Source organism: Bombina bombina, chromosome 1 (genome assembly GCF_027579735.1).
Source record: "Bombina bombina isolate aBomBom1 chromosome 1, aBomBom1.pri, whole genome shotgun sequence".
Taxonomy (NCBI): domain Eukaryota; kingdom Metazoa; phylum Chordata; class Amphibia; order Anura; family Bombinatoridae; genus Bombina; species Bombina bombina.
Genome location: NC_069499.1, coordinates 361,010,610 through 361,031,360, shown reverse-complemented (window position 1 = coordinate 361,031,360; position 20,751 = coordinate 361,010,610). Strand labels below are relative to the sequence as shown.

General features: G+C 41.0%; 1 protein-coding gene across 3 annotated transcripts in view; it reads left to right on the top strand.

Moving 5' to 3' along the window:
• The window catches only part of ZRANB3 (zinc finger RANBP2-type containing 3), a 1,006,798-nt gene that overhangs the window by 898,956 nt on the left and 87,091 nt on the right, over positions 1–20,751 (top strand). For all 3 annotated transcript variants that reach the window (XM_053698237.1, XM_053698236.1, XM_053698238.1), the window contains one exon: positions 17,976–18,107. In XM_053698237.1, the coding sequence (XP_053554212.1) occupies positions 17,976–18,107 (132 nt within the window). The remainder of the gene's footprint in view (positions 1–17,975; positions 18,108–20,751) is intronic.

Below are 20,751 nucleotides of genomic sequence, written 5' to 3'. Positions count from 1 at the left end.
GTAGTCCTCTGCTTTAGCCTTTTGTTGGATAGTTGTCACCCGAACCCAAGACTGCGGAGGGAACACCTCCGTGTTTTTATGCTTGAGCTGGTCAACATATTCCAATGCCCTCCGTGGGGTATTCTCTACCTCTGATGGGTTAAGTGGCAGAATAAGTTTAGTACAGATGGCAGCGGTGTCTATTTGACCGGCCACAACCCTTATTATCTGCAACAGATCTCTCCATGTGGGGTTGTAGCTGACAGTAATTTCTCCAACATAGGTGTGTCCGGTCCACGGCGTCATCCTTACTTGTGGGATATTCTCTTCCCCAACAGGAAATGGCAAAGAGCCCAGCAAAGCTGGTCACATGATCCCTCCTAGGCTCCGCCTACCCCAGTCATTCTCTTTGCCGTTGTACAGGCAACATCTCCACGGAGATGGCTTAGAGTTTTTTAGTGTTTAACTGTAGTTTTTATTATTCAATCAAGAGTTTGTTATTTTGAAATAGTGCTGGTATGTACTATTTACTCAGAAACAGAAAAGAGATGAAGATTTCTGTTTGTATGAGGAAAATGATTTTAGCAACCGTCACTAAAATCCATGGCTGTTCCACACAGGACTGTTGAGAGCAATTAACTTCAGTTGGGGGAACAGTGTGCAGTCTCTTGCTGCTTGAGGTATGACACATTCTAACAAGACGATGTAATGCTGGAAGCTGTCATTTTCCCTATGGGATCCGGTAAGCCATGTTTATTACGATCGTAAATAAGGGCTTCACAAGGGCTTATTAAAACTGTAGACTTTTTTTGGGCTAAATCGATTCATTATTAACACATATTTAGCCTTGAGGAATCATTTTATCTGGGTATTTTGATATAATAATATCGGCAGGCACTGGTTTAGACACCTTATTCTTTAGGGGCTTTCCCAAAGCATAAGCAGAGCCTCATTTTCGCGCCGGTGTTGCGCACTTGTTTTTGAGAGGCATGGCATGCAGTCGCATGTGAGAGGAGCTCTGATACTTAGAAAAGACTTTCTGAAGGCGTCATTTGGTATCGTATTCCCCTTTGGGCTTGGTTGGGTCTCAGCAAAGCAGATACCAGGGACTGTAAAGGGGTTAAAGTTCAAAACGGCTCCGGTTCCGTTATTTTAAGGGTTAAAGCTTCCAAATTTGGTGTGCAATACTTTTAAGGCTTTAAGACACTGTGGTGAAAATTTGGTGAATTTTGAACAATTCCTTCATGTTTTTCGCAATTGCAGTAATAAAGTGTGTTCAGTTTAAAATTTAAAGTGACAGTAACGGTTTTATTTTAAAACGTTTTTTGTACTTTGTTATCAAGTTTATGCCTGTTTAACATGTCTGAACTACCAGATAGACTGTGTTCTGAATGTGGGGAAGCCAGGATTCCTATTCATTTAAATAAATGTGATTTATGTGATAATGACAATGATGCCCAAGATGATTCCTCAAGTGAGGGGAGTAAGCATGGTACTGCATCATTCCCTCCTTCGTCTACACGAGTCTTGCCCACTCAGGAGGCCCCTAGTACATCTAGCGCGCCAATACTCCTTACTATGCAACAATTAACGGCTGTAATGGATAATTCTGTCAAAAACATTTTAGCCAAAATGAACACTTATCAGCGTAAGCGCGGCTGCTCTGTTTTAGATACTGAAGAGCATGACGACGCTGATAATAATATTTCTGAAGGGCCCCTAACCCAGTCTGATGGGGCCAGGGAGGTTTTGTCTGAGGGAGAAATTACTGATTCAGGGAACATTTCTCAACAGGCTGAACCTGATGTGATTGCATTTAAATTTAAGTTGGAACATCTCCGCATTCTGCTTAAGGAGGTATTATCCACTCTGGATGATTGTGACAAGTTGGTCATCCCAGAGAAACTTTGTAAAATGGACAAGTTCCTAGAGGTGCCGGGGCTCCCAGAAGTTTTTCCTATACCCAAGCGGGAGGCGGACATTGTTAATAAAGAATGGGAAAGGCCCGGTATTCCTTTCGTCCCTCCCCCCATATTTAAAAAATTGTTTCCTATGGTCGACCCCAGAAAGGACTTATGGCAGACAGTCCCCAAGGTCGAGGGAGCGGTTTCCACTTTAAACAAACGCACCACTATACCCATAGAGGATAGTTGTGCTTTCAAAGATCCTATGGATAAAAAATTAGAAGGTTTGCTTAAAAAAATGTTTGTTCAGCAAGGTTACCTTCTACAACCAATTTCATGCATTGTCCCTGTCGCTACAGCCGCATGTTTCTGGTTCGATGATCTGATAAGAGCGGTCGATAGTGATTCTCCTCCTTTGGAGGAGATTATGGACAGAATCAATGCTCTCAAATTGGCTAATTCTTTCACCCTAGACGCCACTTTGCAATTGGCTAGGTTAGCGGCTAAGAATTCTGGGTTTGCTATTGTGGCGCGCAGAGCGCTTTGGTTGAAATCTTGGTCGGCTGATGCGTCTTCCAAGAACAAGCTACTTAACATTCCTTTCAAGGGGAAAACGCTGTTTGGCCCTGACTTGAAAGAGATTATCTCTGATATCACTGGGGGTAAGGGCCACGCCCTTCCTCAGGATCGGCCTTTCAAGGCAAAAAATAAACCTAATTTTCGTCCCTTTCGTAGAAACGGACCAGCCCAAGGTGCTACGTCCTCTAAGCAAGAGGGTAATACTTCTCAAGCCAAGCCAGCTTGGAGACCAATGCAAGGCTGGAAAAAGGGAAAGCAGGCCAAGAAACCTGCCACTGCTACCAAGACAGCATGAAATGTTGGCCCCCGATCCGGGACCGGGGGTTCCGTTTGAACCCTTGCATTCCGTTGATATTAAGTTATTATCTTGGAAAGTTTTGTTTTTAGTTGCAATTTCTTCTGCTAGAAGAGTTTCAGAATTATCTGCTCTGCAGTGTTCTTCTCCTTATCTGGTGTTCCATGCAGATAAGGTGGTTTTACGTACTAAACCTGGTTTTCTTCCAAAAGTTGTTTCTAACAAAAACATTAACCAGGAGATTATCGTACCTTCTCTGTGTCCGAAACCAGTTTCAAAGAAGGAACGTTTGTTGCACAACTTGGATGTTGTTCGCGCTCTAAAATTCTATTTAGATGCTACAAAGGATTTTAGACAAACATCTTCCTTGTTTGTTGTTTATTCTGGTAAAAGGAGAGGTCAAAAAGCAACTTCTACCTCTCTCTCTTTTTGGATTAAAAGCATCATCAGATTGGCTTACGAGACTGCCGGACGGCAGCCTCCCGAAAGAATCACAGCTCATTCCACTAGGGCTGTGGCTTCCACATGGGCCTTCAAGAACGAGGCTTCTGTTGATCAGATATGTAGGGCAGCGACTTGGTCTTCACTGCACACTTTTACCAAATTTTACAAGTTTGATACTTTTGCTTCTTCTGAGGCTATTTTTGGGAGAAAGGTTTTGCAAGCCGTGGTGCCTTCCATTTAGGTGACCTGATTTGCTCCCTCCCTTCATCCGTGTCCTAAAGCTTTGGTATTGGTTCCCACAAGTAAGGATGACGCCGTGGACCGGACACACCTATGTTGGAGAAAACAGAATTTATGTTTACCTGATAAATTACTTTCTCCAACGGTGTGTCCGGTCCACGGCCCGCCCTGGTTTTTTTAATCAGGTCTGATAATTTATTTTCTTTAACTACAGTCACCACGGCACCATATGGTTTCTCCTATGCAAATATTCCTCCTTAACGTCGGTCGAATGACTGGGGTAGGCGGAGCCTAGGAGGGATCATGTGACCAGCTTTGCTGGGCTCTTTGCCATTTCCTGTTGGGGAAGAGAATATCCCACAAGTAAGGATGACGCCGTGGACCGGACACACCGTTGGAGAAAGTAATTTATCAGGTAAACATAAATTCTGTTATTGTACAGCTTATTTACAAACCCATATGGATTGCTCCGTGGCTTAGGGACAGACAAGAGAAATCCCTTCATTTCTCCAGGTGTCCAAGGGACATGCTGGGTAACATTATGGTCTGCCTGACTGTCTGTGCCTGGCATAAATTGTTCTCTGACGGGGTAAGCAGAGGCCCGAGGTGAAAAAAGTTCCCCTGTCATTCTGCACACCACCTCAGAGTCCACTTTGGGAGTAATTAGGAGTTCTCCCTCCACCCCACAAAATACTTTTCCTCCCCTTGGGGCATACAGTTCTTGCCATGATGTGGTATGGGGCACTAATGTTGAGGTTAAACATTAGGCCAGCAGTAGTTTTTGGTCTTGCCTCTAGGTCTTGTAGGGCCTCTGCATTGCCCACGGTATGCTCCGCTATAGAGACTGCAAGCTGCTCTATCTGTTCTGCCTCTTCCCTATCTGAGTCTGACTGACTTCCCTCTCCTAACTGGTCTTTTGTCCCTGTCTTGGTTTATATGGTAAAAATACATTGGGTCTGTTGCTGTCTCTACAGTCCATCTACTCAAAGCTGCCTTTTCATTAGGCTCTATCAATTTTTTCTTTAATTTTTTATAGAGATTTTCTCAGTGGGATAATTCAAAGGTTCCCCCTTTGGGAATCCCAATATCCATTCCCTTAGTCAGCTTGCGCCATTTAGGCAGATGCCGGCTAACCCACGTGCCATATTTTTTATTCATTTCCTCCTGTGGGTTAGAAGGAAATTTTGGACGCCCATTACTTAAGGATGACATTGTCTCACCCTTGCTAAGATAGTTTCCCATAACCCCGTTATGATGGAGGCGACTCTTACCCTTCTCTCTCGACTCTTAGTAGTACTGTGGCTGTGGCTGTCAGGGAAGGTCCGACACTAAAAATCCCTGCTGGTAATCCCACCAAATTTTACACCCAGCCCAAATAATAAACAGTAGGGAGACAAACCCAAAAAGTACCTGGCCTCTTATATCATTAAAGTCAAAGTCAAACATGCTAGGGTGCTTACATCAACAGTTTTATATATCAGGAGAGACAAGTCTGCTACAGCTCAGGGATGCGCCCTTCAGTATAGGAGTGTGCAAGCTCAAACCAGTGTGTCCAAGGTTTTCAGAAACAAAGCCAAGAGGTGATCAAAGATCAGAATTTGCCCTTGTTCTCTGGGAATAGCACTGTACCCAATAGCAGCAGTGGACTGAAGTTGAACTTAATCAACGATGTCCAAAGGCCAAGCACAGGGGGTACCCAGAGACTTTGTACTGACAGACCAAGGCAGACTAGTAAGAAATTCTGCACCAACCCACACTTAACCTTCTGTTGTCCCTTTGCTGTGCAGACAATGTTAGTAACAGTTTACTTGACAAACACAGAAAATAAAAAACATTTGTGTCTGAGGACAATAGGGTCCTCTTACTTAACACACTACTGCTCCCACTTGCTTTCTCCACAGAGGGGCGTCTTGGAGCAGTACATTCACATGCCGTAAAGGACCTCTTACACTCACACATTCATAACAAAAGATGTTAAAATCTAAAACATAAAAACAGCTGTCTTAGGTTCTTGGGAGTTTGTACTCACAACAGGACAGAGTGTTTAGGAATCAAAGGATAAGAGAGCAAATTGAAACACAAAGTTTCTTTCATGTAATTAGCAAGAGTCCATGAGCTAGTGACGTATGGGATATACATTCCTACCAGGAGGGGCAAAGTTTCCCAAACCTCAAAATGCCTATAAATACACCCCTCACCACACCCACAAATCAGTTTTACAAACTTTGCCTCCTATGGAGGTCGTGAAGTAAGTTTGTGCTAGATTCTACGTTGATATGCGCTCCGCAGCAGGTTGGAGCCCGGTTTTCCTCTCAGCGTGCAGTGAATGTCAGAGGGATGTGAGGAGAGTATTGCCTATTTGAATTCAATGATCTCCTTCTACGGGGTCTATTTCATAGGTTCTCTGTTATCGGTCGTAGAGATTCATCTCTTACCTCCCTTTTCAGATCGACGATATACTCTTATATATACCATTACCTCTACTGATTCTCGTTTCAGTACTGGTTTGGCTTTCTACTACGTGTAGATGAGTGTCCTGGGGTAAGTAAGTCTTATTTTCTGTGACACTCTAAGCTATGGTTGGGCACTTTTATATAAAGTTCTAAATATATGTATTCAAACATTTATTTGCCTTGACTCAGGATGTTCAACGTTCCTTATTTCAGACAGTCAGTTTCATATTTCTCCTGTTAAGTGTAGTCAGTCCACGGGTCATCCATTACTTATGGGATATTAACTCCTCCCTAACAGGAAGTGCAAGAGGATCACCCAAGCAGAGCTGCTATATAGCTCCTCCCCTCTACGTCACACCCAGTCATTCTCTTGCACCTAACTAATAGATAGGATGTGTGAGAGGAGTGTGGTTATTAAATTTAGTTTTTTATTACTTCAATCAAAAGTTTGTTATTTTAAACAGCACCGGAGTGTGTTGTTTCTTCTCAGGCAGTATTAGAAGAAGAATCTACCTGAGTTTGTGTATGATCTTAGCGGACGTAACTAAGATCCATTTGCTGTTCTCGGCCATTCTGAGGAGCGAGGTAACTTCAGAACAGGGGACAGCGGGCAGGGTTCACCTGCAAAGAGGTATGTTGCAGTATATTATTTTCTAAGGAATGGAATTGACTGAGAAAATACTGCTAATACCAATATAATGTAAGTACAGCCTTAAATGCAGTAGTAGCAACTGGTATCAGGCTGTTATGTATGTATGTTGGCTCTAAAGTATTTCTGGGGAATGGCACTTCACTAAGAAAATACGGTATACATATAACTTATAGCCTTTCTGCAGTGATAGCGACTAGCAACAGGCTTTTATTATTATTTCATAAATTTAAAACGTTTACTGGCAGGTTAATCGTTTTTCTCTCTGAGGTACTTGGTGAAAATTTATGGGCATTATTTTCCACTTGGCTGTCGTTTATTTTGAATAAAATCAGTTTACTGAGCTTTCCCACTGCTGTATTATGAGTGGGAGGGGCCTATTTTGGCGCTTTTACCACGCATTAAAAATTCAGTCACAGTCTTCCTTATTCTCCCTGCATGATCCAGGACGTCTCTACAGAGCTCAGGGGTCTCCAAAACTAGTTTGAGGGAGGTAATCACTCACAGAAGACCTGTGAGACTGTGCTTTGACTGTGATAAAAACGTATTTATTTGATTTGTCAATCGTTTTTTGGTATTAAGGGGTTAATAATCCATTTGCTGATGGGTGCTATCCTTTGCTAAATTAATGCATTTCATATGAAAAATTGATTGCTATAACTAAACCGGTTCATTGTTATATCAAAGTGACAGTTTTTTTGTGTGCTTCTTAAAGGCACAGTAACGTTTTTTATATTGCTTGTAAAATCATTTGAAAAGTATTTTCCAAGCTTGCTAGACTAATTGCTAGTTTGTTTAAACATGTCTGACACAGAGGAATCTCTTTGTGCTATATGTTCAAAGGCCAAGGTGGAGCCCAATAGAAATTTATGTACTAATTGCATTGATGCTACTTTAAATAAAAGCCAATCTGTACATGTTAAGCAAAATTCACCAGACAACGAGGGGGAAGTTATGCCGACTAACTTGCCTCACGTGTCAGTACCTGAATCTCCCGCTCAGGAGGTGCGTGATATTGTAACGCCAAGTACATCAGGGCGGCCATTACAAATCACTTTACAAGACATGGCTAATGTTATGACTGAAGTTTTATCTAAATTGCCAGAACTTAGGGGTAAACGAGACCACTCTGGGGTGAGAACAGAGTGCGCTGATAATGCTAGGGCCATGTCTGATACTGCGTCACAATTTGCAGAACATGAAGACGGAGAGCTTCATTCTGTGGGTGACGGATCTGATCCAAATAAACTGGATTCAGACATTTCAAATTTTAAATTTAAGCTGGAGAACCTCCGTGTATTACTAGGGGAGGTGTTAGCGGCTCTGAATGATTGTAACACGGTTGCAATCCCAGAGAAAATATGTAGGTTGGATAAATATTTTGCGGTACCGACGTGTACTGACGTTTTTCCTATACCTAAGAGACTTACTGAAATTGTTACTAAGGAGTGGGATAGACCCGGTGTGCCTTTCTCACCCCCTCCTATATTCAGAAAAATGTTTCCAATAGACGCCACCACACGGGACTTATGGCAAACGGTCCCTAAGGTGGAGGGAGCAGTTTCTACTTTAGCTAAACGTACCACTATCCCGGTGGAGGATAGCTGTGCCTTTTCAGATCCAATGGATAAAAAGTTAGAGGGTTACCTTAAGAAAATGTTTGTTCAACAAGGTTTTATATTGCAACCCCTTGCATGCATTGCGCCTGTCACGGCTGCGGCGGCATTTTGGTTTGAGTCTCTGGAAGACTCCATTGGATGAGATTACACACAAGCTTAAAGCCCTTAAGCTAGCTAATTCATTTATTTCTGATGCCGTAGTACACTTAACTAAACTTACGGCTAAGAATTCCGGATTCGCCATTCAGGCGCGCAGAGCGCTGTGGCTAAAATCCTGGTCAGCTGATGTGACTTCTAAATCTAAATTGCTTAACATACCTTTCAAGGGGCAGACATTATTCGGGCCCGGTTTGAAAGAAATTATCGCTGACATTACGGGAGGTAAGGGCCATGCCCTGCCTCAAGACAGAGCCAAACCGAGGGCTAGACAGTCTAATTTTCGTGCCTTTCGTAACTTCAAGGCAGGAGCAGCATCAACTTCCTCTGCTCCAAAACAGGAAGGAACTGTTGCTCGCTACAGACAAGGCTGGAAACCTAACCAGACCTGGAACAAGGGCAAGCAGGCCAGAAAACCTGCTGCTGCCCCTAAGACAGCATGAAGTGAGGGCCCCCGATCCGGAAACGGATCTAGTGGGGGGCAGACTTTCTCTCTTCGCCCAGGCTTGGGCAAGAGATGTCCGGATCCCTGGGCATTGGAGATCATATCTCAGGGATATCTTCTGGACTTCAAAGCTTCTCCTCCACAAGGGAGATTTCATCTTTCAAGGTTGTCAACAAACCAGATAAAGAAAGAGGCGTTTCTACGCTGTGTACAAGATCTTTTACTAATGGGAGTGATCCATCCGGTTCCGCGGTCGGAACACGGACAAGGGTTTTACTCAAATCTGTTTGTGGTTCCCAAGAAAGAAGGAACCTTCAGACCAATATTGGATTTAAAGATCCTAAACAAATTCCTAAGAGTTCCATCGTTCAAAATGGAAACTATTCGGACAATCTTACCCATGATCCAAAGGGGTCAGTACATGACCACAGTGGATTTAAAGGATGCCTACCTTCACATACCGATTCACAAGGATCATTACCGGTATCTAAGGTTTGCCTTCCTAGACAGGCATTACCAGTTTGTAGCTCTTCCCTTCGGGTTAGCTACGGCTCCAAGAATCTTTACAAAGGTTCTGGGTTCTCTTCTGGCGGTACTAAGACCGCGAGGAATATCGGTAGCTCCGTACCTAGACGACATTCTGATACAAGCGTCAAGTTTCCAAACTGCCAAGTCTCATACAGAGTTAGTACTGGCATTTCTAAGGTCACATGGGTGGAAAGTGAACGAAGAAAAGAGTTCTCTATTGCCACTCACAAGAGTTCCCTTCTTAGGGACTCTCATAGATTCTGTAGAAATGAAGATTTATCTGACAGAGGTCAGGTTAACAAAACTTCTAGATGCTTGCCGGATCCTTCATTCCATTCCACACCCGTCAGTGGCTCAATGCATGGAGGTAATCGGCTTAATGGTAGCGGCAATGGACATAGTACCCTTTGCACGCCTGCATCTCAGACCACTGCAATTGTGCATGCTAAGTCAGTGGAATGGGGATTACTCAGATTTGTCCCCTATGCTGAATCTGGATCAAGAGACCAGAAATTCTCTTCTATGGTGGCTCTCTCGGCCACATCTATCCAAGGGGATGCCCTTCAGCAGGCCAGATTGGACGATTGTAACTACAGACGCGTGCCTGATAGGTTGGGGCGCTGTCTGGAATTCCCTGAAGACTCAGGGATCTTGGACTCAGGAGGAGAGTCTCCTTCCCATAAATATTCTGGAATTAAGAGCAGTTTTCAATGCCCTTCTGGCTTGGCCACAGTTAGCAACTCTGAGGTTCATCAGGTTTCAGTGGGACAACATCACGACTGTGGCTTACATCAACCATCAGGGAGGGACAAGGAGTTCCCTAGCTATGATGGAAGTCTCAAAGATAATTCACTGGGCCGAGTCTCACTCTTGCCACCTATCAGCGATCCACATCCCAGGCGTGGAGAACTGGGAAGCGGATTATCTAAGTCGCCAAATTTTTCATCCGGGGGAGTGGGAACTTCATCCGGAGGTCTTTGCCCAAATACTTCGGCGTTGGGGCAAACCAGATCTGGATCTCATGGCGTCTCGCCAGAACGCCAAACTTCCTTATTACGGATCCAGGTCCAGAGACCCGGGAGCGGTTCTGATAGATGCTCTGACAGCACCTTGGGTCTTCAACATGGCTTATGTGTTTCCACCCTTCCCGATGCTTCCTCGATTGATTGCCAGGATCAAACAGGAGAGAGCATCGGTGATTCTAATAGCGCCTGCGTGTCCATGCAGGACCTGGTATGCAGATCTAGTGGACATGTCGTCCTGTCCACCATGGTCTCTACCTCTGAGACAGGACCTTCTGGTGCAGGGTCCTTTCAAACATCCAAATCTAATTTCTCTGAGGCTGACTGCATGGAGATTGAACGCTTGATTCTATCAAAGCGTGGATTCTCGGAGTCAGTGATTTATACCTTGATACAGGCTAGGAAGCCTGTTACCAGGAAAATTTACCATAAAATATGGCGCAAATACTTGCATTGGTGCGAATCCAAGAGTTACTCATGGAGTAAGGTTAGGATTCCTAGGATATTGTCTTTTCTACAAGAAGGTTTAGAAAAGGGTTTATCCGCTAGTTTGTTAAAGGGACAGATCTCAGCTTTGTCCATCCTTTTACACAAACGTCTGTCAGAAGTTCCAGACGTTCAGGCTTTTTTGTCAGGCTTTGGCCAGGATTAAGCCTGTGTTTAAAACTGTTGCTCCACCATGGAGCTTAAACTTAGTTCTTAACGTTTTACAGGGTGTTCCGTTTGAACCCCTTCATTCCATTGATATCAAGCTGTTATCTTGGAAAGTTCTGTTTTTAATGGCTATTTCCTCGGCTCGAAGAGTCTCTGAGTTATCTGCTTTACATTGTGATTCTCCTTATCTGATTTTCCATTCAGACAAGGTAGTTCTGCGTACTAAACCTGGGTTCTTACCTAAGGTAGTCACTAACAGGAATATCAATCAAGAGATTGTTGTTCCTTCATTGTGTCCTAATCCTTCCTCAAAGAAGGAACGACTTCTGCACAATCTGGACGTTGTCCGTGCCCTGAAATTTTATTTACAGGCAACTAAAGAGTTTCGACAAACTTCTTCCCTGTTTGTCGTCTATTCTGGACAGAGGAGAGGTCAAAAGGCTTCGGCTACCTCTCTCTCCTTCTGGCTTCGTAGTATAATACGTTTAGCCTATGAGACTGCTGGACAGCAGCCTCCTGAAAGGATTACAGCTCATTCTACCAGAGCTGTGGCTTCCACTTGGGCCTTTAAAAATGAGGCCTCTGTTGAACAGATTTGCAAGGCTGCGACTTGGTCTTCACTTCACACTTTTTCCAAATTTTACAAATTTGACACTTTTGCTTCTTCGGAGGCTGTTTTTGGGAGAAAGGTTCTTCAGGCAGTGGTTCCTTCCGTGTAAAGATCCTGCCTGTCCCTCCCGTCATCCGTGTACTTTTAGCTTTGGTATTGGTATCCCATAAGTAATGGATGACCCGTGGACTGACTACACTTAACAGGAGAAAACATAATTTATGCTTACCTGATAAATTCCTTTCTCCTGTAGTGTAGTCAGTCCACGGCCCGCCCTGTTTTTTATGGCAGGTCTAAATTTTAAATTATACTCCAGTCACCACTGCACCCTATAGTTTCTCCTTTCTCGTTTGGTTTTCGGTCGAATGACTGGGTGTGATGTAGAGGGGAGGAGCTATATAGCAGCTCTGCTTGGGTGATCCTCTTGCACTTCCTGTTAGGGAGGAGTTAATATCCCATAAGTAATGGATGACCCGTGGACTGACTACACTACAGGAGAAAGGAATTTATCAGGTAAGCATAAATTATGTTTTTTCTATTTCCGGCGTCATACGTGTCGCCGGAAGTTGCGTCATCTTTTTGACGTTTTTGCGCCAAAAGTGTCGGCGTTACGGATGTGGCGTCATTTTTGGCGCAAAAAGCATTTAGGCGCCAAATAATGTGGGCGTCTTTTTTGGTGCTAAAAAATATGGGCGTCATTATTGTCTCCACATTATTTAAGTCTCATTATTTATTGCTTCTGGTTGCTAGAAGCTTGTTCACTGGCATTTTTTTCCCATTCCTGAAACTGTCATTTAAGGAATTTGATCAATTTTGCTTTATATGTTGTTTTTTCTATTACATATTGCAAGATGTCCCAGATTGACCCTGAGTCAGAAGATACTACTGGAAAATCACTGCCTGGTGCTGGATCTACGAAAGTTAAGTGTATCTGCTGTAAACTTGTGGTATCTGTTCCTCCAGCTGTTGTTTGTAATGAATGTCATGACAAACTTGTTAATGCAGATAATATTTCCTTTAGTAATACTACATTACCTGTTGCTGTTCCATCAACATCTAATACTAGTGTTCCTGTTAACATAAGAGATTTTGTGTCTAAATCCATTAAGAAGGCTATGTCTGTTATTCCTCCTTCTAGTAAACGTAAAAGGTCTTTTAAAACTTCTCATTTTTCAGATGAATTTTTAAATGAACATCATCATTCTGATTCTGATAGTGGTTCCTCTGGTTCAGAGGATTCTGTCTCAGAGGTTGATGCTGATAAATCTTCATATTTATTCAAAATGGAATTTATTCGTTCTTTACTTAAAGAGGTTTTAATTGCATTAGAAATAGAGGATTCTGGTCCTCTTGATACTAAATCTAAACGTTTAAATAAGGTTTTTAAATCTCCTGTAGTTATTCCAGAAGTTTTTCCTGTCCCTGATGCTATTTCTGAAGCAGTTTTTGGTAGAAAAGTACTTCAGGCAGCTGTTTCAGTTTGATTCTTCTGCTTATAATTTCAGTTTTCTTCATTATAAGATTTAAACTTTATTTTGGGTGTGGATTATTTTCAGCGGAATTGGCTGTCTTTATTTTATCCCTCCCTCTCTAGTGACTCTTGCGTGGAAGATCCACATCTTGGGTAGTCATTATCCCATACGTCACTAGCTCATGGACTCTTGCTAATTACATGAAAGAAAACATAATTTATGTAAGAACTTACCTGATAAATTCATTTCTTTCATATTAGCAAGAGTCCATGAGGCCCACCCTTTTTTGTGGTGGTTATTATTTTTTTGTATAAAGCACAATTATTCCAATTCCTTATTTTATATGCTTTCGCACTTTTTTATCACCCCACTTCTTGGCTATTCGTTAAACTGAATTGTGGGTGTGGTGAGGGGTGTATTTATAGGCATTTTGAGGTTTGGGAAACTTTGCCCCTCCTGGTAGGAATGTATATCCCATACGTCACTAGCTCATGGACTCTTGCTAATATGAAAGAAATGAATTTTTCAGGTAAGTTCTTACATAAATTATGTTTTCTCACCTGTTGGCGCCAGTGGTCTCCTGTCCTCATGTTCCAGTCCTGGTTCCATCCACAATCGCTTTCAAACTCCCGGGTTTCGGCACCAAATTGTTGAAGAAAATATCAACATAAGACAGCTGTACCAAATTTAAAAGGTTACAATTGTACAATTAAACAGGATTACAGCATAATGACAACAGGTCATTCTACATAGTAATACAGTAAACAGGATTACAGCATAATGACAACAGGTCATTCTACATAGTAATACAGAGTGTGGCGCGCAGCATCAGATAAGAACAGTGTCTCTTTTATAGCCCATGTGCTGTGCTTCTGAACCAACCAAGGATCTTCACACGTATGCAATTCAGTAGTCTTCTTTATCTGCTCCATGCAGATTTGGGTGTTGCTACTTTAGCTGAAAGAATTATTTTGCATGCACAGCAGAAAAGAACTGAACTGACAAGAAATGTAACTGCTTAAAAATTACAATTGTCAGCTCATTATAACACATAAGGGGAAATATACAGAATTAAAATATTTTTCCCTAACAGCTGTATGAATAGAAATTTACCAAAATGTTTTCAACATGGCCCTTTTTATAAAAAAAAAAAAACTCCCAGAATGATTTGCCTTTTCAGGATAAAGCAGTTTAAAGAAACTGATACCACTATAAAGACACTTTTTTTAGGCAAATGAGAATAGCACCACCAGTCTTCATACCATTTCTACAATTTCTATCACTGAGCTTTGTGTCCACATTTGAAGGAAGTTTGAGACGATATTAGGATAGATTTATTAAGAGGCAAGAGGACATGATTCGCTGTAGCTGTCTGCATTTAACATTGCACAAGCATTTCTGGTGAAATGCTTGTGCAATGCCACCCCCTGCTCACTGGCAGCCAATCGGCCACTAGAAGTATTTCAAACATCTTGATCGGATCGGGAAGATTTCAATCCGCCACCTAAAAGGTGGCGGAGAAGTTATGGAGCAGCGGTCTTACGACCGCTGTTTCTTAACTTCTGTTAAATGGACCCCATTGACTCTATTGTGTTTGGATAGAGGAAAAGAAATGTGAAAATTGGCATATAATATAGATTTTAATTGTGGTAACTTTTGAAGTTTGGTCCATTCCATTAGAACCCCTTTGCAAAGTGGTTTCTTATATACTGTATATATATATAGAGTAGATAGCCTGCAGCCCAGCACTACAACCAATTTGATGCAATCTAAGCTCGGGTGCATTCTTAAGTCCACTATACAAATCTTCTCATAGAAGGGCACTCACAGGATTTTAAAATTAACCAATTTTTATTTCCAATTCATGATAAAATAGATCCCATGTCTACATTTCGGCCCTACATTGGGCCTTTCTCAAGACATTGATCTAAGAAATACAAAACAGAAATAAAAACAATTCAAAACAGATCAAAGCACCTATATGTTATACAGTAGTGTCACCCCTCAACCCCAAACACAACAAAAATAAATAAAACATAAAGTAAAATAAAACATTAGTAAACATACTAAAAAGCTGTGCATCAAAAACCATGTACTATGGTATCTGATGTTGCTTTGAGCCAAAAAAATCTGCATATTGAACTTCCTAAAATGAGAGTCTTTGTCAAAAAACAGTCCAAAGGAGATGTGCAACGGAGCATACCAAATTTCTTAATTCTATGGGTACACAGACCTTAAGGTGACGTCATAACAACCGTCAAACCACACATACTCCTTTCTACAAATGACTCAGTTTCGTGAAACCACCAATAATGTTACAATATGATCATACATTAAATGGTTATAGACAGATAGACCCACCTACCACACCTTGTGTAGATGGAGAGTGGACCATAATATGTGATGATTATTACAAATAGATTTATATAACATGATGACTATATTACATATTTTGTCCCATCAAGCTATACAGCAGAATCAAATATGATCAGAAAAAGCTTATTCAAGTATCTAGTAATTCTAGACAATCAGAAACAGAGTGTATGCTAATCGGTAACACATTGTCAATTTCAGAATGAGTAATACACGCTACCCACAACCTTCCAATGCAAATTATGTATCTTTTATATTAATCTAATCTTAGCTTAAATACCAGCTCCTAACCGACCAACCATGCACAAAGCAATGTTTCATAATAAACATAAAAACATTTGAATGATAACTCACATGTAGCCGCAGACGATCATAGCTTTACAGCATCATCACTGCCGTACTCCCGAACAGCAGGCCTCATCAGCCAGTATGCAAACACTCCCAATAGCCAAATGATATAGCCGCAGGTGTCGGAGTTTGGCAGGGTGATAGGTTATGCCTGCTCCAATCAGTTACTGCACAAACACGCATGTATGTAAATATTGCTAAACCATGTGCCGTAGCTAAATGCAAACACACTCCCACAAGATGATCCTATGGCACAAGAAAAATATCATAGCAACCATACTACACTAAGCAAAAAAGTCTCTACTACTATTAACACTGGACAAACTGTCAAGTCGCGCCTACCAATGACACACCTCTGTAGATCATTACGTGCAAATCATCAAAGCAATATCCTACATATTGGAAGTGTATCAACATACATACACAACCTACCCTCAGTGGTGTACAAACCAATGTATAATACAATCATAGAGAACACAATTCTAGTCCTGTTGAGAAGGTAGGTAGTCACGCATTGCTGCTCCAAATTTACACAAACTTCATTGGCAGCCATCAGGTACTAAATAAATATAGATTCAATGTAGGGCCGAAACGTCGATGTGATCTATTTTATCATGAATTGGAAATAAAAATTGGTTAATTTTAAAATCCTGTGAGTGCCCTTCTATGAGAAGATTTATAGATTTTTATATATATATTTTATATATATATATATATATATATACACATATACATATACACACAACCTCTGTAGTTTTTGAAAAGCATCACATTGCACTCTCTCTGCCTATGAAAACCCACTAGATACTTTGCTGTGAGACACGTCACTGATAGAATCACTTCTCAAACAAGTTTTCACTTTACTTTTGTATTTATACTTATTTAACTGTCATCTTGGCAGCTTACAACTGATATGTCTTGGCTGTTTGCATGGCTTTTTTTTTTTTTTTTTTTTTTTTTTTTAATGTTTCCATATTGCTCATACTCTGTTCACCTTTGAATAAAAAATGTTTGTTGCCTGGTTTGATGAAAAGTTAAACTACAGTTCAAATCACACTTTGAAACCTTGAAATGTGTACACATTTAAAAATCATAATTTTTGTATGATTACAATGAATTGTTTGGAAGTTTTAAACATGTTAATTATACAGTTATGCAAAATTAAATATTAACTTCACACACGCCGTGAATTTATGTTATTAAAGTGAAAAAAAATTTAAACACATTAGAAGATCATTCTCAGTTAAAATAAATTGCCCACCATTTAGCTGCATATATTTTGCCTCCTTTAAGTTCTGCTAAAACACACATGAAAAGCCAGTTTATTATAGTTTGCCATGTTTACACCATGTGAGAAAACCTGAATTTCTGCTTATATCAGGTTTTCTTACACTCTGATTGAAACTTATTCACGCAGCTGCCTTTCTTCTGGATTATAATTCATTAGAAAAGCCAAAGACTTCCTGAGCTGACTACAATGTTTTGCCTGGCATGATTTAATGGTGAACATGGACTATTGTATGCTCTTTACTTTAATAACGGTTTCTCAAACCTGCCCATAGTGTTTTGCATTAAATAAACACTTAATTTGCTTGTAAGCAGATTCTTTGGAACATAGGAATATAGTGACATAAAGCTGGTGTGTTCAAGATTTACAATATCAATGAAACAGAGACCTTGATTTATTTTTACATATAAAATTGTCTTTATAAAAACTTCTAATGAAGAACATTTTATCAAGACGTATGGCTTTGCAAGTGTTTCTCCTTCAAGTTCAACAGCAGACATGAGAAACACAGGTCGGCACTCAGTTTGTTTCAAAAGGGGGACAAGTGGCATGAGATCACAACCAAATAATTCTTTATAATGTTACATAGCTCTGTCCCTGTGAAACTGAATAAAATAGTCACTGTTTATACACAAAGATTATAACATATAGGGACTGTATGGTTATATTGAACACAAAAGAAGGATTCATTATGATCATCTTGCCTAGACAGGAAATGTCTACTTCTTAAATGAAATGTGTGAAAATAGCTTGAAAATAGAACTGCAATAGTGGCAAAAAAATAAATAAATAAGTTTAATTGACTAAACTCTGTCTTCTCGTTTTGCAGTGTTAACCTCTTTCTCTCTCGTTATATGAATTATTGTAGCTTTATGGCTAAATGTAAAATGATGCAATTCTGTGTTCTTTCTTAACAGTTAAATGAATTGATACGAAATCCCACTGAAGGACTATTTTGGCAAGTGGATCATATCAAACCAGTTTATGGTGGAGGAGGACAATGTTCTCTGGAAAACCTTCAGACTCTCTGTACCGTTTGTCACAAAGAGGTAAGAAATATGATAACTTAATCATCTTTAGCGATACTAGTTTCATATTGCTTATAAAAATGCTTATTCTTTGAAGTAGGTGGTGATAGTCTACAAAAAAATTCTGGGAATTCATCTTCTGCCCACCAGTAGAAGGCAAAGACATCCCACAACAAAGCTTTAAGTATAGTTCCTACTTCCCTCTCTCTCCCAGTAGTTCCTTGCCTCGTCAAGGAGAATGCAAGTATAGAGGGTATTTGCGGTGGTTCCTGGTAAATAGGTGCCTGCCTTTCCTTTTTTCCCACCATTTTCCTTTGTGGATTTTACAGCTTGGGTATTGGTTCCCACAAGTAAGGATTTTCGTAGACTATCACCAACTTTAAATGAAAACAATTTATTCTTACCTGATAAATTTAGTTCTTTTTTAGTGGTGATAGTCCACGAACCTGCCCATATTTTTACTGGTTGGCAGTAGTTTTCTTTTTAAAGATACGATGAGTCCACAGATTTCATCCTTACTTGTTGGATATCGCCTCCTGGTCAGCAGGAGGAGGCAAAGAGCGCTGCGGCAGAGCTGTATATATAGCTCTCCCTTCCCTCCCACCCCAGTCATTCTCTTTGCCTGTGTTAGTGATAGGAAGAGGTAAAGTGAGGTGTTAGTTTAGATTTTTCAATCAAGAGTTTGTTATTTTTAAAATGGTACCAGTGAGTGCTATTTTATTATAGGGTGTAGCCGTATTCCTTGTCAGCCTCTAGAGTAGAGCTACTGGTGGCTTTAAAGCATTGGGAACTGGTGGGACAAAGCTCTCACTGCGCCTCCCTTACTGGATGCTGCCCTTCTGATTATGGTCTTAGCAAATGTTAACTAAGGCCCTGTATGTTTTCACAGGATGACGGAAGAGAGAAGACTTCTTGACCCTGTGAGATATCATGCTGTTGCTCAGCATAAAGGTATGTGCAGCCCTTTATTCTTCTGGGATATAGATTGACTCAGAATGGGCTGGGTATTTACCTATCTGATATATGGGGAAATGAGACTTTATTAGGAAAGAGTTAATCTCCCTTCTGTGTAACTTGCGACTTTCAAGAGGAGTCATGACAAGTTATTTGATATGGGCTCTCATTAAATATTTTAGCCCTTTGTTGGTACTAGGGGCAAGACGCTGGGGACTTTGATTTCGGAATAGATTCCGGTGCTTACTAAGAGTTTATGCTCCGGTATAGGTCTGTGTGTTTTACTGAGGTTCTGTTTTTTGCTTTGACCGGCTTTTGTCTTTTTACTTAGACAAACGCAAAATTATTAGCCGGGTTCGGAAATGTTTTTCTTGACGCCCACGAAGGGCGGGGCATAATTTTGCGTGCCTGGATGTCGCGCATTTGGTTCTCTGATGCTGGTATCAGCACTTCCTGTGATACAGAGTATGCAGCAAGTTTTCAACCACGTAGTAAGATCGTAGATTCCGGTGCTTCCTAAGACCCTGTGATACAGAGTATGCCACAAGTTTTCAAGCACGCAGTAAGATCGTATATTTCGGTGCTTACTAAGTCCGCATGGTTAAATATCAAAGCTGGCGGTCCTAGGCATCTTTTTGATCGAGTGGAAGTGATCAGTGTACCATGGGGGCAGGTAGGCACCTCAGAAGAGCTGTTGAGGCGGGGAGGTGCTTTTCTCTTGTTAAGTGTATCCAGTCCACGGATCATCCATTACTTATGGGATATTCTCCTTCCCAACAGGAAGTTGCAAGAGGATCACCCACAGCAGAGCTGCTATATAACTCCTCCCCTAACTGTCATATCCAGTCATTCTCTTGCAAGCCTCAACCAAGATGGAGGTTGTAAGAGGAGTGTGGTGTTTTATACTTAGTTTATTCTTCAATCAAAAGTTTGTTATTTTTAAATGGTGCCGGAGTGTACTGTTTATCTCAGGCAGTATTTAGAAGAAGAATCTTCCTGCGTTTTCTATGATCTTAGCAGAAGTAACTAAGATCCATGGCTGTTCTCACATATTCTGAGGAGTGAGGTAACTTCAGAGAGGGAATGGCGTGCAGGTTTTCCTGCAATAAGGTATGTGCAGTTAATATTTTTCTAGGGATGGAATTTGCTAGAAAATGCTGCTGATACCAAACTAATGTAAGTAAAGCCTTAAATGCAGTGACAGCGACTGGTATCAGGCTTATTAATAGAGATGCATACTCTTATAAAAATGTAATATAAAACATTTGCTGGCATGTTTAATCGTTTTTATATGTATTTGGTGATAAAACTTATTGGGGCCTAGTTTTTTTCCACATGGCTGGCTTGAATTTGGCCTAGAAACAGTTTCCTTAGGCTTTCCACTGTTGTAATATGAGTGGGAGGGGCCTATTTTGCCGTTTTTTTGCACAGCAAAAATTACAGACACAGACATCCAGCTTCTTCCTGCATGATCCAGGACATCTCTGGAGGGCTCAAAAGGCTTCAAAGTCGTTTTTGAGGGAGGTAAAAAGCCACAGTAGAGCTGTGGCAGTTGTTGTGACTGTTTGAAAAAACGTTTTTGTCTTTTATTATTCCGTTTTGGGTATTAAGGGGTTAATCATCCATTTGCAAGTGGGTGCAATGCTCTGCTATCTTGTTACATACACTGTAAAAATTTCGTTAGTGTAACTGCCTTTTTTCACTGTTATTT